This window comes from Aspergillus heteromorphus (assembly GCF_003184545.1).
Source record: "Aspergillus heteromorphus CBS 117.55 chromosome Unknown BO70scaffold_12, whole genome shotgun sequence".
In the NCBI taxonomy this organism is placed as follows: Eukaryota; Fungi; Ascomycota; class Eurotiomycetes; order Eurotiales; family Aspergillaceae; genus Aspergillus; species Aspergillus heteromorphus.
In genome coordinates this window covers 600,544-616,558 of record NW_020290417.1, presented here as the reverse complement: position 1 = coordinate 616,558, position 16,015 = coordinate 600,544, and the positions used below count along the sequence as shown (strand labels likewise).

The 16,015-nt window shown below is 53.5% G+C and overlaps 5 protein-coding genes across 5 annotated transcripts; 4 read left to right on the top strand and 1 right to left on the bottom strand.

Annotated features, from left to right (window-relative positions):
* Positions 1–859: 859 nt before the first annotated feature.
* Positions 860–1,805, top strand: BO70DRAFT_362140 (pyridoxamine 5'-phosphate oxidase family protein). Its single transcript, XM_025543212.1, has 2 exons — positions 860–999; positions 1,068–1,805. The coding sequence occupies exons 1-2, from the start codon at positions 883–885 to the stop codon at positions 1,662–1,664; spliced, it is 714 nt and encodes a 237-aa protein (XP_025399481.1). The 5' UTR covers positions 860–882; the 3' UTR covers positions 1,665–1,805.
* A 241-nt stretch (positions 1,806–2,046) lies between these two features.
* BO70DRAFT_314920 (lipoyl(octanoyl) transferase LIP2) lies at positions 2,047–3,094 on the top strand (the record flags this gene model as incomplete). Its single annotated transcript, XM_025540291.1, has 1 exon — positions 2,047–3,094. A coding segment is annotated over exon 1 (900 nt), but the record flags the coding sequence as incomplete, so codon positions are not given.
* A 650-nt stretch (positions 3,095–3,744) lies between these two features.
* rho3 (Rho family GTPase RHO3) lies at positions 3,745–5,124 on the bottom strand. Its single transcript, XM_025543211.1, has 8 exons — positions 4,828–5,124; positions 4,717–4,767; positions 4,632–4,649; positions 4,546–4,562; positions 4,475–4,489; positions 4,297–4,418; positions 4,045–4,246; positions 3,745–3,960 (listed from the first exon to the last, which is right to left on the bottom strand). The coding sequence occupies exons 1-8, from the start codon at positions 4,875–4,877 to the stop codon at positions 3,842–3,844; spliced, it is 594 nt and encodes a 197-aa protein (XP_025399479.1). The 5' UTR covers positions 4,878–5,124; the 3' UTR covers positions 3,745–3,841.
* A 622-nt stretch (positions 5,125–5,746) lies between these two features.
* BO70DRAFT_37145 (putative COP9 signalosome subunit 2 (CsnB)) lies at positions 5,747–8,082 on the top strand. The gene is made up of 4 exons (XM_025544802.1): positions 5,747–6,097; positions 6,162–6,320; positions 6,373–6,433; positions 6,502–8,082. The coding sequence occupies exons 1-4, from the start codon at positions 6,054–6,056 to the stop codon at positions 7,741–7,743; spliced, it is 1,506 nt and encodes a 501-aa protein (XP_025399478.1). The 5' UTR covers positions 5,747–6,053; the 3' UTR covers positions 7,744–8,082.
* Positions 8,083–9,675: 1,593 nt separating this feature from the next.
* On the top strand, positions 9,676–10,085 carry BO70DRAFT_37141 (uncharacterized protein). Its single transcript, XM_025544798.1, has 2 exons — positions 9,676–9,713; positions 9,777–10,085. The coding sequence occupies exon 2, from the start codon at positions 9,834–9,836 to the stop codon at positions 10,014–10,016; it is 183 nt and encodes a 60-aa protein (XP_025399477.1). The 5' UTR covers positions 9,676–9,713; positions 9,777–9,833; the 3' UTR covers positions 10,017–10,085.
* Positions 10,086–16,015: the final 5,930 nt, after the last annotated feature.

Below are 16,015 nucleotides of genomic sequence, written 5' to 3'. Positions count from 1 at the left end.
GACTGGATGGATGGGAGAGAAGAGGAGAGAAGAGAGGAGAGGGAGGAGAGGGAGGAGAGGCCGGCCGACAACACGGACACACAGGCCTAACTTCCCAAGGTACCTCGGGCGCGCCTAGCGGAAGCTGGGGAAAGTCGTCACCTGCGAATAGAGTGCGGGGAAAGGCTGCAGACCGGCTGAGTATTGTGTAGGTAGTAGACTAAGTAGTAGGCTGCGCTGTTCCCTCACCACGTATGTGTCTACTGTCTACTGTCTACTGCTGGGCTGTGCCATTTATATGCCTGCTCGCCAATCCCAGCCCTAGTGTAATAACCTCTCTGGCAGATACAGGACCTCCTCTTACTGGTGATGATGCGTAGCTCCCTGAGATAGGCATTCCTCCTGATTTGCCCATTCCTCTGTCCAGGTCGATCTCCGGCGCCTAGCCCTGCATGTCCGACACCATGACGAAAGCGGTCTTCCTTTGCTCCGTGACCACGGCTATGGCTATCACAGAGCAACACCAATTGCCCCGGGTCCGATTGGCAGTACATCATGCATATCAGAGAGTCTCCAGGTGCATCCGAAACAGCCCACAACAACAACAGGCGTAGCTCCCAGCACCGATGACGTCGATCGATGGAGCTCATTGCGGTGTCATTATGTAATCGACGCGTGCCGCGCGGCGATCCGAGCCCTGGAGGCTAGGCCCAATAGGGACTAGAGTGACCGACCCAATCCGGTAGCGCCTCTTGTTCCGCTCCCCTCCAGGCCCGCCACGCTGGATGGATACCTGATGCTCGTCGACTCGGCCAGAGTCAGGTTGCAATTGCTGCAGTGCGATATCGAACAAACCGTACATCTCCACATCCACCTCAACAGCAGATCTGCCTCCCCTGCATCATGGCGGACTCGATGAACCCTCCCCTCTCTTACGAGGCCTCCGCCACCACGACCCATCCGCTTGTCGCGACCACCCTCCCCCAGGAGGTGAAGTCATGCCTCAAGAACTCGCGATTCGTGAGTACTGTTGCTGCCTCCAATCTCATCTCCTCCACTCTTGCAGAGCTAACAATGGGCTATGCCAGCTTCATCTCGCAACATGTGACGGCCTGACCCCCCACATCTCGCTCATGTCCTACACCTTTCTGCCCTCGACACCCTTCGACCCCTACCCCACGATTATCATGACCACCAACAACTCTTCTCGCAAAACCAACCATCTGCTGACCAACCCTCGCGTCTCTCTTCTGGTCCACGACTGGGTCTCTCACCGTCCACCCACCCGGGCCCCCTCCAGCGGTGATCGCGAGGGATCCCCGCCACCTGCCGCCACTCGGTCCTCGCTGGCGAGCCTGCTTCTGAATCTGAACACGAGCGCGCTATCCAGTATCTCGACCACTATCACCGGCTGCGCGCGCTTTCTGGAGCCAGGTTCCGAGGAGGAGGAATGGTGCAAGAAGCAGCACCTCGAGAACAACACCTTCGAGGAAGAGATGGGCACATTCGGACAGCAGCGGGAGCCCGGTCAGCGGAGACCCAGCATCTCCATCGACACCGATGTGCGGGTTGTCACCGTTCGTGTGCGTGAGGGTCGCATTGCGGACTGGAAGGGCGGCGTGAGGGATTGGCAGCTGGTCGACGAGTCGCCAGAGCCGCTGGTCAATGGTGTTCGGCCCGCATAGTCGTTCACCCTTATTCTTTTGTGAAATTGTACATCTCTCCGGGGGTTTGTCTGCGACTCCGATAGACTGAGGCTAGGAGTCCCAGACAACGCTCATAGTCGTATATATTCGATGCAAGCCGCCTGATTGGCATACATACAACCGGTTCCTGTAGATCTGCGCGGGCTTCCTTGCAGCCTATCCCTAGACAAAGCTAAAACCACCTCCTACCATACATAAAAAGTCAAACGCATGCACCTCTAAATAATTCAAAATTGGCCTTCGGAGTACAGGCTACAGACTCCGAATCGAAGTGGTTGGTCCTGGTCCCTCATCACATGATCCGGGGCCGGTGACGTTGCAACATCTTATCGGATTTCGGATACTACAACAGCATCCATCCCATCCCCATCCCTCCAACTCAATCCCAAACCACCCTAACCACGCCCATCACGTCAATTGCAACCCAGCACCTCCAACCACCCCCTATTCCTACCCACCATACAATGCGCCACCCCTAACAACCATCCACCACCACCACCACCACCAAAATGCGTCTCGCCCACCTACACTACCCCGACATCGTCTCCTTCACACGGGTGGCCAACCTCCAACAAACCCTGACGAGCCGACTCCTCGCGCACAAGAAACACCTTACGCCCCAAGCCCCGGACCCCACGATCATAACCTTCACCCCAAACCCAGTGTACACGACCGGACGCCGCGACCTACCACCCTCAAACACCTGCCCCAACGCCGACGCCAACGCCAACACCAACAAAACCAACACGCTCTCTCTCCCGCCATCCCTCGAACCCATTCGTCGCCTCCTCACCCCGCCATCTCTTTCGACCAGCACCCCACCCCCCCATGACCATGACCCCACCAACCCGCTAGCAGAATACCACCCGACCCTCCGCGGCGGCCAAACAACCTACCACGGCCCGGGCCAAATGGTCGGCTACACGATCCTCGACCTCCGACGTCTGGGCCTCACCCCACGGTGCCATATCCGATTGCTCGAGAACAGCGTCATCGATGTACTCCGCGGCTATGGGGTGATGGGTCAGGTTACTGAGGATCCGGGGGTTTGGGTGTCTCCATCTCCTTCAACCGCCACCTCAACGTCCAGCTCAGCCCCGAAGAAAATCACCGCGGTCGGCGTGCACCTCCGGCGGAACATCAGCAGCTACGGGGTGGGATTCAACGTGACGCGGGAGCCGATGTGGTGGCTGCAGCAGATCGTGGCGTGTGGGCTGGAGGGGCGGGAGGCGACGAGTTTGGAGGGGGAGGGGGTGCAGGGGGTGAGTGTTGAGGAGGTGGCGGGGAGGTTTGTGGATGCGTTTGTGGCGAGGGTGAATGCGGATTTTGCGTGTGGGGAGAAGGAGGGGGCGGGGGCGAGGGGGGAGGGGATTGAGGGGGTTTATAGGGTTGAGGAGGAGGAACTTTTGCGGGAATGAGAAGGGGTGGAGGGTTAGATAGACTATTCGTATCTAGAGATGGGTTGGGAGTTTAAGGTGGGTGTGATATACTATACCGGTATTGGGTGTGGTGTGGTGACTACGTACGCACCGGTGAGGACAGGATCGTACAGATGGACAGTTTTTTTAACAAGACAATGCATTAGGGATGGATGGATGGATGGATGGATGGTCCATTTGCTCGGTCTATACCAAATACCAAGAAATGCCGATACCGACTGACAAAAGCGACCGGTACCGGTCAGTCGACAGCGAGAGCGAGAGCAGAGCAGAGCAGCCACCGGATTTCGTTTCCAGCGGGCTTACTTTTCTGCAGCGCAGGGCAGGTCAGATCCCAAGCAAACATTAGGTGTACAGGATTACAACAGAGTCCAAAGAAAAGTATATATAGAGAAGAAGAAAAACAGAAGCGAAAGAAAAACAAAAAAAAAAAAAAAGTGACGGGCTGAAACGCCGAGAAGCAAGGCTAAGGTAGGGTAGGGTAACTTGATGCCGATTTCAAAAAAACCTGGACAAATAAGTCCAGTCCCAGGATGGTGATGATGATGGTGGGTGGGTGGTATTTGTGGAAAAGCTTCACGGCAGCTGATCCAGTTCAGCCGTCGAACGGGGGGGGGGGGGGGGGGGGAAGGTTGAGAAGGGTATAGGAACAGAGCAAGCAATGCCACGGAGGTCATAATATCAGTAAGGGGGAGGATGGATAGACAATAGACAGGTCTAGAGAATGACACATCGATCGCCGGATCCGCTAGACCCCTGGGTTTTCACCTCGAGGGCCACCTTGGCCGCCTCGTAGAAGGTTTCCATGATTCCGCGGTTTTGTACGGCGGAGCACTCTGCCAAGACAGATATGTTAGGGACTGCGCGAACCTGCATGACAGACAACACGAGGAGTCGAGGATGAATTGAGGGGCACCTACCCAGGTACTTGACCGCGCCGATTTCCTTCGCCTTGGCCAGGCCTTCGTCGTAAGCGATCGCGTTGGGGTTCTCGTTGTCGGCCTCGTCCTTTCTCAGATCGCACTTGAGCGCTGTGAGGACGAGCTTGACGCCGGGGCAGTTCTCGGAGATCTCCTCGATCCATTTACTCGCGACGTTTTCGAACGAATCCCGACTGTCGACCTGGTAGGAGTCAATTTCTGGGCCCAGCTTCGTAGGGCATGGATCCTCACGCTGAAGCAAAGCATGATCACATGTGTGTCCTCGTATGAAAGCGCGCGCAACCGATCGAATTCCTCCTGGCCGGCCGTGTCCCATAGCGACAATTCCATGTGTACGTTGTCCACGAAGATATCTGGCATCTGATGAGTATGCGAGCAGATCGCGGAGAGGCAGGCAGGGAGGAATTACCATGCACATAGTTCTCTGTGAAGGTCAAGGGTCAGCAAATGGTTCTCGTGGCTCGGGGAAGATATGCGCACCGAATACAGTAGGCTCGCTGGGGGAAAGTCGCAGAGGTTAATATCGCAACGTGGTATTAGCGTAGATAGGAGAAGGGCATTCTCACTAAACAGTTGGGAAGTATCTAAGGCGAGGACATTAGCTGTTGGACACCCACGGTCAAAATGATACAATACTGGAGATATACGCACCCTCTGGTGAAGACATTCAGGGCGGAGGTCTTTCCGCACGCACCGTCCCCTCTTATCTGAAGTCAGCGTCCTGCCCATCCCAAGTCATCGTGAAGAGTCGGTCGCACTGACAAAAGCACCATCTTGCGTCGCACCACCTTCTGACGGCCGCAGAGATCCATCGTGACGGGATTCGAGATCGATATGTGAGGGGATGCAGGTCCAGGAAGCAGGGTCCAGGGAAAAAAGATAAGGGAGGAAGGGGGCTAGATCGGGATTCGGGGAGGGAGGGAGGGGGTCGACCCAGCACGGGAAGGGTATGCGGGATAGAAGATACGAGGAATAAGAGATGCGGAGGACAGATAACGTCTCACGGGGCAGAGGCACTGAGCAGGCGAGCCAGACAGAAGAGTGGTTGCGAACACGAAGAAGAATTGACGCCGCGCGAGTAAGTTGCAGTTTGCAGGGTCGGTCGATGTCATCGGCTCTGCAACGGGCGATCCGCGAATAGGACGATCGTCATCTGCCAAGCGCCCTGCTGGTTTCGCCTCTTCCGTGCCTGAACCGCTCGAGAAAGTCCGGTCCTTGACTTCGCCACAGCCAGCCTGGCCAGGATTCACTCAGCCGGCGGTGGTGTACTGCGCCTTCTTTGTTCATATTCTAGATGTGCGGTCGAAGTGGCAGTGTCGGCGGACCATGATGAAGGGCGGTACAAGTGGGCTCGGTGGAGGAGCAGATAGATAGACTCTTCAAAGTACTTCGGTATCCTATCGCTGCAGCGTCGGGACAGAGCATGACAGCCGTTAGGAGGGTGCTATATTTTTAGAATCAATCATGCACAGTCAGGCAGAGCGAAGATCCGAGTCGAAGGTCTGAAACGGGGTGGTTTCTACTTAATTGAGGGATCAACTAGTAAAGTATCTAGATAATACTGGGGTGGTGATTGCGCCCGCTACATATATATATATGAAGAACACCCACCGCCTGGGATCAACCAATATGTCTTTGTAGGATTTCGGCTTGACTCGAGAACAAAGAAAAACCCCGATCGCAGTGACCGAGACTGTCGGTGAAACAGATCATCCTCGAGCCATCCTTGAGCCATCCTAGGATAGTATATTCATCAGAAGACAGAATAATGTTAGTCAGATGGAGGGCCTCTCGGTCGGCCCGTAAGCTCCTCTTTACTTAAGGCGGGGAACCGCAAGGTTGCCCCAGGCTCCGATAGGCGCGGAAGCTCCGTCGCTCTGCCGTCACCCATCCAACAACCCATCAATCCACTTATCTCCCCTCTCTTTAGCCCGCTCTCATTCCTAAGATACCCTACTCGCCTTGAGCCCTTATTTTTTCTCTTCATAATGTCTGACGATGATGATTTCATGCAAGATTCCGGGGACGAGGAGTAAGTCCAAGCCATCCCGTTCTGTCTGTCCTCGGTATCCGGTGCGCTAATCCAACCGTTGCAGGTACGACTTCGAGTACGAGGACGCGGACGATGATGAGTCGGGTGACGTCGGGATCGAGAACAAATACTACAATGCCAAGCAGATGAAGATAGACAACCCGGAGGAGGCCATCGATGAGTTTTTGGGCGTGCCGGCTTTAGAACAAGACAAGGGCGACTGGTAAGAGGCTGCGCATGCGGACGGGAATATGGCCAGCTGCTGATGATAACAGGGGGTTCAAGGGTCTAAAGCAGGCCATCAAGTTGGAATTCAAGCTGGGGAGATATGGCGATGTAAGTTGTGTCGCCCACCGTCACTGGTCCCTTCCATGGGAATGGGAAGCAAGATACTGACCATCCAGGCCGTCGAACACTATAAGGAACTCCTCACATACGTCAAGTCCGCCGTCACACGCAACTATTCCGAAAAATCCATCAACAACATGCTAGACTACATCGAAAAGGGATCGGACGACGCCACGGCTTACCAGTGCATGGAGGAGTTCTACTCGCTGACCCTCCGATCCTTCCAGAACACCAACAACGAGCGACTGTGGCTGAAAACGAACATCAAGCTGGCACGCCTATGGCTCGAGCGGAAGGAGTACAGCCAGCTGAGCAAGAAAGTGCGGGAGTTGCACCGGGCATGTCAACGGGAAGATGGGACGGACGACCCGAGCAAAGGGACATACCTACTGGAGCTGTACGCGTTGGAGATCCAGATGTACGCCGAGACAAAGAACAACAAACGGCTCAAAGCGCTCTACCAACGCGCCCTCCGCGTGCGGTCGGCCGTGCCGCACCCCAAGATCATGGGAATCATCCGCGAATGTGGAGGCAAGATGCACATGAGCGAGGAGAACTGGGAGGAAGCGCAGAGCGACTTCTTCGAGTCGTTCCGGAACTACGACGAGGCGGGCTCAATACAACGGATCCAGGTGCTCAAGTACCTCGTGCTGACGACGATGCTGATGAAGTCGGATATCAACCCGTTCTATTCGCAAGAGACCAAGCCGTACAAGAACGACCCCCGCATCTCGGCCATGACCGACCTGGTGGACGCGTTCCAGCGGGACGACATCCACGCATACGAAGAGATCCTGAGCAAGAACCCGGACGTCCTGGCGGACCCGTTCATCGCAGAGAACATCGACGAGGTCAGCCGCAACATGCGGACGAAGGCGGTCCTCAAGCTGATTGCCCCGTACACGCGCTTCACGCTCCAGTTCATCTCCAAGCACATCCGCATTTCCGTACCGGAGGTGCAGGACATCATCAGCTTCCTGATCCTGGACAAGAAGCTGGACGCGCAGATCGACCAGGAAAACGGAATAGTGGTGATCGCGAGCACCAGCGATGTGGACCGGCTCCAGGCTCTCCAGGAGTGGAACGCATCGCTGCGGGCCCTTTGGCAAACGACGTTGAACGACGGGGAAGGGTTCAGGGAAGACCCCGCGCAGCTCCACGGGATGAAGGGTGGCCCCATATTCCCACCCGGGCTTGGAGACGAAGTGTCCGCAGGTCTACGCGCTGGTGGTGGTGGTCGGCGCGTGCGGGGCGGATGGAAGGGCAAAGCCGGCGGCGGGCCTGGAACCAAGGTCTGAGTTTGTCTGAGTCTGGGTCTGAGTATCTGGATAGTGACACATTGTACCACTGCCATCTCCTGCGTCGCCGCGTCTCCGCGTCTCCGCATCTCCGCGTCTCCTGGCTGCGTCATGCTGTAGCCTGCTCGCCCTCGCACGTCGTACCTGCCAGCTACAGACTCGGCGCGATGCATGTGCTGTACGCCGAACCCATCAGACATGAGATCATGAAGGCCAATGCACATGCCTAGTTCTTACGGAGTACGTCCGCGCGTAGATAGTAGATTTGTAAACATCAAGTCTGTAGTTACGGACTAGGGAGTGGTAAACAAGTACGAAGAACGGAGTACTCCGTATCCGTACCTCAGCCGGATACCCCAGCCAGCAGCCCAGGGCAGGGAGTACCTTGGTAAGTAGTGAGTAGTTCAGTAGGGAAGAGAGTCAGGGACAGACAAGACAAGACAAGACAAAACAGCAAGCCAGCCAGTCAGCCCCACCCCGCAACCCCAAAGCCACCAGTCAATAATCCAGCCCAGACAGGTAACTACACACCCATTCCCATTGTCCAAAGTACCTCCTCCCTCTAGATAGTTACCTAGGTAGTAACTAGGTACTCCGTATCAGGTACACAGTCCTCCGTACCCCCCCAGGATTCATCACCACCACGATCAAGGATGGTACATAATTCTAGGTCCATCCTAGTACCTACAACTCACCGGATCGACCTTCCCGATATGCCGGTATGCCATCGTCCTTCCCATCCATCCCATCGATCGCAACAGGTCAACCGCCGTCTGCCATGTGGAAGACGAGAAAAGTACGGAGTACGGGTGTTGGTGTTGGTGTTGGTGGTGCAAGATAGACTGGTCTAGACAATTGACCCTACCCTGCCTGCCCGCCATTGCACCGATCGCATTTCTTTCTCCCCCCCCCCCTCTCTTTCTTTTTTTGTTTCTTTCTTTGTTTCTTTCTTTCTTTTTATCCGTTTACCCTTGATGGAGAAACATGACGTGCAGGTTGAGTTGAGCTGAATTGAGTTTGTATTGTGTTGTATCCTCTGGATGGGGTTTTATTCACGGGACTTGGATTTGGGTTAGTTACTTGATGCAGTCCAGTAGTGAAATATTCTTGCCTTGCCTGCCTTACCCTAGGTACTAGATACCTGTACCATGTAGTTAGCCACTGGCCAGTGATATAATTAGTAATTAGATACGAATAACTAACTAGATGAAACCCCTACCTACCTACCTACCTACCTAGCTACCTTTAGTACCTCGGTATGTGGATATAAGTAAGTACTCCGTAGGTAGATAAGTAAATGAAGTGAATCTGTACAGTGATGCCAGTGGCAGCGCCTCCGCGCCTCAGCGCATTAGCAAATAATACTATTACGGTGGGTAGGTCGCTGTTGCAGAGGATGTTACACGTCCGATCATCCCAGCTTCTCCGACTTCCCGGAAAGCAGAGCAGCAGGACAAGCAAGCAGCCAATCAAGCAGCCACATAAGTAGAGCAGCAGGATTTGGCAAGCAAACAAACGACCCGTCTACCTACCTATCTGTATATAGGTACCTAGGTATGCATGTATGTCGGTCTGATTGTTTGCTTGCGATCCAGCAGGTTAAATCTAAAATCAAGACCCGAGAGCTATCTGGTCTGGTCTGGTCTGTCTGACGTTGAGGCACTGAGACATGGCATTGTGGATGTGGATGTGATGGGGATGGGGATGTGGATGTGGATTGTGGACGGACGGGAATGGGGACGGGGACGGGGACGGGGAAGACGGGAGGGAAGCAGGGGGTGCCAGTGGTAAGGAAGTAAAAGAGGTAAGTGGTTGTTCTGGTTCCGTGGCCCGGAAGTATATCCTTGTTTATAGGAGGGATGATATAGGGTCTAATACCTACCTTTCTCGGGATTAGCTGTGTAGCTATGTAGCTATGTAGCTATTGATTAGCAACCAGCTATCTACCCACAGAGCTTCATATGGTGAAGGTATATAATGTGTATATGTATATGTGCACAAATTACATAGTAACTAATAACCTAGACATACAGATAACTACCTAAGTAAGTGAGAAGTAAGCAGAGAGGGTTTATAGAGTACATCCCATCATGAAACTCGGAGAAAGGTACATACCTACCTACCTACCTACCTACTACCTAGGTGCACACATATGTACCTACCTATGTACTCCGTACATACATAAGAGCGGCAAGCAGCATTGGCACCTGAGACGTCACAGAACAGATGGAGTTGCGCAAGCAAGCAATCAAGCAAGCCAGGTACTCGGGTGAGAGACGGGCATGAATGCTGCAGGATTGCGGATTTGCAGTTACAGTCACAGAGTTACAAGGATTGCAGATAGATAGGTAGATGAGGTATTATCAATTCTATCCAGCACATTTTTTCTTGGAGGTCGAGTTGAGATGTCTATGTAGGAGGTGACTACCTACCTACCTCCCTGGTATATTCAGCCAGAAATCTGCAGTATGGATATAGGATAGAGTCTGAACCGACTCGAGTCAGGAGCCGAGCCTAGAGTCTACCGTAGGTAGATCCAGAAGCCTGATTCCGACTGAATATCAACTAAACTTCTAGGTAAGTACATACTCCGCCGTTAATACTGCTGTTATCACTTCTACCTTATGTATGTGTGTACAGAGTATATGTGAACTCTAGCATAGCATAGCATAGCACAGCGCAGCACAGCGCAGCGCATACTTACATACTAACATAGGGTACTTACCTACCCACTATAGCTGGTCCACTACATACACACCTACTTACCCAGAAGCTGTGTGTTAATATGAACACTACACTATCACGGCCCGTGGACAATTTAGTATGGAATACGGAGTACCATCTACCGGTAGGTACGGTAGGATCAATGCACCATGCAGAAGGGGAAGAGATAGAGAGGAGAACAGAACAGCACAGAACCTACCCTAAGGTAAACAACCTCTAACCTCGGCCGAAAGAACTTGACTATCTGAGATGAACTAGGTACCTAGGTCCATACTCCACAGAATCTGTATCTACCGGTAGTACCTAACTAGCTACCTAGCCCGCGGAATTGTAAGTAGGTAGGTAGGTAGGTAGGTAGGTACTAGGAGTCGTGTACATACCCTCCTCCTCTTAGGTACCTACTTACTTACTTAGGTACAAACCCTAGCCCCGTCCCTAAGTAAGTAGGTAGGTAGGTACCCACCGTAGGGGTCAGTAAGTAACCAACCCCAGATTGATTGGGCGCGGGCGTACAGTCCAGCATCTGGCCCTCTAGGTAAGCTCCGTACCTACTCCTACCGGTACAGTAGTGATAGTCGCACACGGAACCCAGCCGCGCACGACGCAAGTACAGTACTTTTTCGCTCGCAGCCGCCCGGGGCGTTGGGTAGGTACATACAGACCAGTGCGGAGTACGGAGTACAGAGGGCAGAGTACAGAGGACAGGGAGAAGGGAGAAGGGAGAAGGGTAGGTACCTAAGAGAGACACGGTGAAGTGAGGCAGAGATAGGTAGATACGTAGGTACCTAACCAGGTACGCTAAGGAACTCTACCTACCTAGGTACAGTAGGTACCTAACATAAGGTGAAACCGGGAGCTAGTGAGCTAGTTACCTAGTGACGGCCGGTAAACGGACAGACAGGTAGGTAGATAGGTACCCAATGAATGGAGGATGAATGAGTTCGGAATCCGGAGGTAAGGGAAGGGAAGGATTTGATGGATGGATAGCCGGATGGATAGTTAGCAGGGGTTAGGTGGGCGGGTAAGTAAGTACCGCTTGGTTCTAATTATGGGTGGAGGGGATTGTGTTCGATCGGGATGGGGTATCTATCTAGGTAGATGGTGGACTATGATGATGATGGCTATGGAGGGACTAGAGTAGAGGGCGGCGGGGAGTGAATGCCGATTAGGACGGTAGTTGAGGGAGCGAAGCGAGAGAGAGAGAGAGAGAGAGAGAGAAAAGTCCACGATGCGATGGGTCAGGCTGGTCTGGCCTGCTGCATGTTTGCTTCATGGAAGGAGCTGTTACCTTGCTAGCTTGTGGGTTGCTGACCGATCGAGGGACTTTGTGCTCTGCTTCATGTCATGTTACTTCGTACCTCTGCCCGGGAGGTAGTTAGTAGATAGACAGTAGTACTCCGTAGTATGTTGTAGAGGTTGTAGAGAGTAGTGGTAGTTGTAGTAGTAGTGGCAGGTGCAGGGTTCCCTACGGAGTACCTCGCAGCAGGGATGCAAGTGTCACTCCCGGGGGCCACCTACTGTACTTATCTGGTGGCTTCGATAGGAACCGAGAATACCCCGAAGATATCAGACAGACAGACAGTGTGAATGTCTCAGCTGCAGCAGAGCAGTGACAGCTGAGACACAACCTTGATTCTTTGTATAGCACCCCCGGCAACCCTCACGCCACCGGTGCCGGCCCTCCCTAGTACGTAGTTTCTCTTTGCTTTGTTTTCGTCTGCAGGCTGCATTGTGCAATTCCCAGAATCACAGGGCCGACTCCGGAGAACGATAGGTGCTGGGCTGTTGAGCAAAGCATCTGGGACGAATCGGAAGGACATCATGCTGCATGGGTGGCGGGAAAAAGCAATCAAACGAAACAAAGAAAAGGTTGAGATCCAGGTACCCTGTCTGACTGACTGACTGTCTGGTCATCTGTGATCTGTCCCGCGCGGGCGAAAGTACTGTACAGCGGACGAGGCTGGGCTGGTTGCCTCGCCCGGAGACGACAGGGGAGTCCGTCACGGCGGGCGGGTTAGTACTGCTCTATCGGCAGGAAGGCACCTGACAGCGACAGCGCCTGACAAAGCGCCCATCGCTCGCTACGGGGTGGAATATGTACAATGGACCAAGTATCCCCGGGCGGCCAGACAGAGAGAAGAGATCAGGGATGCAGACTGCGGACTGCGGACTGCGGACGGGCGATGGCGATGGATGGACTCGGAGTGGCTTCCGAGGTAGCATATGCAAGCCCCCTCTTAGTTGGATCGAGAATCTTCCTGGCTCTTGGGTTGCTGTCCGTCCACGCTGTTTACTGTAGGTACTTCGAATGCCCTGTCCCCATCCGGCCATAGCCTGTTGATTACGATCCCTGCCCATGCCCATGGCCATGGTCACAATCCGGAGGGCTGACTGGATGGCTGGTCACACCGGCAGGATGGCACCAGAGAGAGGTCTTACCATCACATCTTACGGTGGTCTGATCCCATGCCGATGAGTCTGTCTCAAGCAGTGGTCTGTGGGAGTCGATAGTCGCACATTGCTTCTTTGGCGGATTTCGGGTTTCTTATTTCTTCGAGTCCAGGTTGCGAAACAGTGCGGCGGCAAATGCTGCGGCGGTGTTGTGTTGCTCCAGATCGACAGGGCAGGAGGGAACCTCCAGTACGGAGTACGCCGTAGAGGACGGAGTACCGGGGATGAATGCGAATCCGCCTGTCAGCGGGGGAAGAAAGAGACCGCGCTGTATCTAGTAGGCAGTAGTCGTCCTTAGCAGTCGCAGTAGCCGTAGTTAGTCGTCGCAGTGTCTAGGCGAGGCACCGGCGGAATCCCGTATCAGTTGCAGTCTCTCTCTCTTTCTCTCTCTCTCTCTCTCGTAACTTCTGCATGCAAGACGGCTGGGAGCAGTGCGCGCAGATGGCAGGTCCGGAAGGAAATTAAAAAAAAAAAAAAAAAAAAAAAAAAAAAAAAAAAAAAAAAAAAAAAAAAAAAAAAAAAAAAAAACTAAACTAAACTAAACTAAACTAAAACAATTGAACAAAAGAAAGAAAAAAAAAAAAGGGAAATAACCTTGACCGGCTTAGTCCCGAAATTTCGCTTTTCCTCACCATCGCTCATCGCTCCCCTCCACTCACCACCCACAATCCATCTCACCACCCCCTCACCCCCCTCATCGTCGCGTCGGGGTTTGAGGGATTCGATCGGGTGCGTGGCGACACGGGCGAATGCTCGTCGACCGTAAGTACACAGCAAATGCAGCCGCTGCAAGTGCCAGCACTACTAGAGCTAGGGGCGGGTTGGTTAACTTGGTTTAGCCCGGCGCCCACTCGTCCGAGTCGCTAGCTGCTGGATAGCAGGAGTCAATCTCGAATCCAACACCACGATATATTCTCTAGCTGCGTCGCGACAGCCTTTCCACCAGTCAAGCCGATCGTCGGCTCGCCTGCCAGGACATGTGGCCGTTTTCGAGTGCATGGAGGATCAAGAGGCGCAGGTAGGGTCATCGGTTGCATCGAGATCGGGCGTTCGTTCTTTTTTTTTTTTTCTTTCAGCAGATGGGTGGATGTTTGTTTGCTATCCTGCTTCGATCATCCTCGGTGGCTCCTCTGGCTCAACAGCCCCGGCACCTTGATACTATCTCCACTGTGGATAGATACCATGAAGAAGATGAAGACGAAGAAGATGATGATGATGCCCGGCTTCTGGTGTGATGAGGGCTGCGATCTGAGCACCCGGACTGATCCCACGGGTTGCGCTGGCCGGGCCAATCAGGACCGGCGTCGGCATTTGCCTCGTGATATGGACGATGCCACTTGCCTTCAACAAGATAGAAGGAGGCAGATCGGGGTTCACGATCGCGGTGATACACAGTAGATACTGTTATCTACTATCTATCGTTCCTTCCCGGCGATTATTTTGATGGAGATTCTCCCCTCGGGATCGCATCATTGAGAAGTGGGTAAATCATCCCCTGCACCGACCAGATATGTACACACACGCACACATATACAGAGATACAGTATCTATCTAGTGCAGTCCTTCTCATAATCAGATGGATGACGGATCCCCCCAACCTGAATCTCGCTGGACGGTTACACTGGATGGGGATGTCGACGGGCGACGATCACCCTCATTGGGTCCCCGTCCAACCGGCTCTTCCGCTGCACCTTCAGGTTGGGGGGAGGTTGTTCAACCCTCCCACAGGATCACCACACAGATGATCGGATTAATTGCTGGGCATTCTTCTGGTGCTTCCTGGGCTGGCCAGCTGCTAGTCGCCCTCGCTAGTGGACGTTGGCGATGATTCCTGCACCGGGCAAAATAGGACCGAGCCGGACTGAACAGGTAATAATAACAACAATAATAATTAATCATGGAGAGATGGGGGAAAAAGAAAACAAAAAAAAAAAAAAAAACATCGACCCATCCATCCATCAGTCATCAGAATATATGTAATCACAAAATCAGAAAATTAAAAGTCCATAAATCCAAACCCCAAAATCACAAATCACAAATCAAAAAAAAGAGGAAAGAAAAGAAAAGAAAAAAAGAACTGGAGGTGTATTCACGGGCATCCGTCATCCACAATCCAGCCATTTAGATGGTCAATGGGGACTCGGTGAGGAGGGCCCGGCCATGTCTTGCATCTCGCGGGCCCTGGGGGCGGACGGGCACGCAAGTCGGAGTGGCTGCTAGTCGTACACTAAACTCTTGATATCGACCCATGATGGTGTTTATCCTTCGTCTCCAACGTCATTATTATTCCGGGTTGCTCTGGATGGACAGTTGGACACACAGCATGGTCTTCAGCTATCCGGATTACAGGCCTCCCGGGATTGTCATTGCGACCATTGGTCTGGGGGTGGAGGTTCCACCACAGTAGCCGCCTGGATGCAAGTTGTGCAGTGAGCAGTGAGCAGTGAGCAGTGAGCTGTATGCTGTGGGATATGGGATGGGGATGGGGATGTGGAAGTGGAAGTGGAAGTGGATATGAAGAGTGGATGTGAAGGTGAAGGGTGGATGTGGTGGATGTGGTGGATGCGGGAGGGTGGGTGTGGGCAGTGGTCACTGCAGTGGTGAAATTGCGAGACGACTATTGAGTGCCGCCCATGCTGGCGGAACCCAGCACGCATCCTTCCGCTAGCAGACCGACTAAGGGCGACCCCGTCGGAAACCCCGCGCCCGGTCGACTCGACTCGACTCTCGAGACACCAGCATAGCAGCAGCAGCAGCAGCAGAATTCGGCAGAAATCAAGCAAGCAACATTGCAGCCTTAGCAGCAACAGGCAGCTTCCTAGCTCCTAGAGTGGTGCTTTTCGTCGCGCATCGCTTTCCCTCCCCGCGAACCCGCGAACACACGAACACACAATACTAGATACTAGCAGTACGGAGAGTACTACTAGCCTCTTCCCCCCCCTTCCCCCGGCACGGCTACTAAATTCCCTTATTAAACCCAGACCACCTCCGGCGATCTGACAGACTCGACTGCATCTGTCTGGCCCTATTATTACCTATTTCTTGCTGGTCGTCCGCCGTCTTTAGGTTCTCCCGATCCCTGCTATCTATCTATTCA

What these genes read in the sequence shown, in the direction of transcription:
- BO70DRAFT_362140 (XM_025543212.1), top strand. Translation starts at nt 883, where the DNA reads ATGGCGGACTCGATGAACCCTCCCCTCTCTTACGAGGCCTCCGCCACC. An exon ending in GCCTCAAGAACTCGCGATTC is followed by an intron (nt 1,000 to 1,067) that starts GTGAGTACTGTT and finishes GGGCTATGCCAG; the next exon opens with CTTCATCTCGCAACATGTGA.
- rho3 (XM_025543211.1), bottom strand. Translation starts at nt 4,877, where the DNA reads ATGGATCTCTGCGGCCGTCAGAAGGTGGTGCGACGCAAGATGGTGCTT. An exon ending in CGACGCAAGATGGTGCTTTT is followed by an intron (nt 4,768 to 4,827) that starts GTCAGTGCGACC and finishes ACTTCAGATAAG; the next exon opens with AGGGGACGGTGCGTGCGGAA. An exon ending in CGGCGCGGTCAAGTACCTGG is followed by an intron (nt 3,961 to 4,044) that starts GTAGGTGCCCCT and finishes CTGTCTTGGCAG; the next exon opens with AGTGCTCCGCCGTACAAAAC.
- BO70DRAFT_37145 (XM_025544802.1), top strand. Translation starts at nt 6,054, where the DNA reads ATGTCTGACGATGATGATTTCATGCAAGATTCCGGGGACGAGGA. An exon ending in CAAGATTCCGGGGACGAGGA is followed by an intron (nt 6,098 to 6,161) that starts GTAAGTCCAAGC and finishes CAACCGTTGCAG; the next exon opens with GTACGACTTCGAGTACGAGG. An exon ending in GAACAAGACAAGGGCGACTG is followed by an intron (nt 6,321 to 6,372) that starts GTAAGAGGCTGC and finishes TGATGATAACAG; the next exon opens with GGGGTTCAAGGGTCTAAAGC.
- BO70DRAFT_37141 (XM_025544798.1), top strand. Translation starts at nt 9,834, where the DNA reads ATGAAACTCGGAGAAAGGTACATACCTACCTACCTACCTACCTACTAC.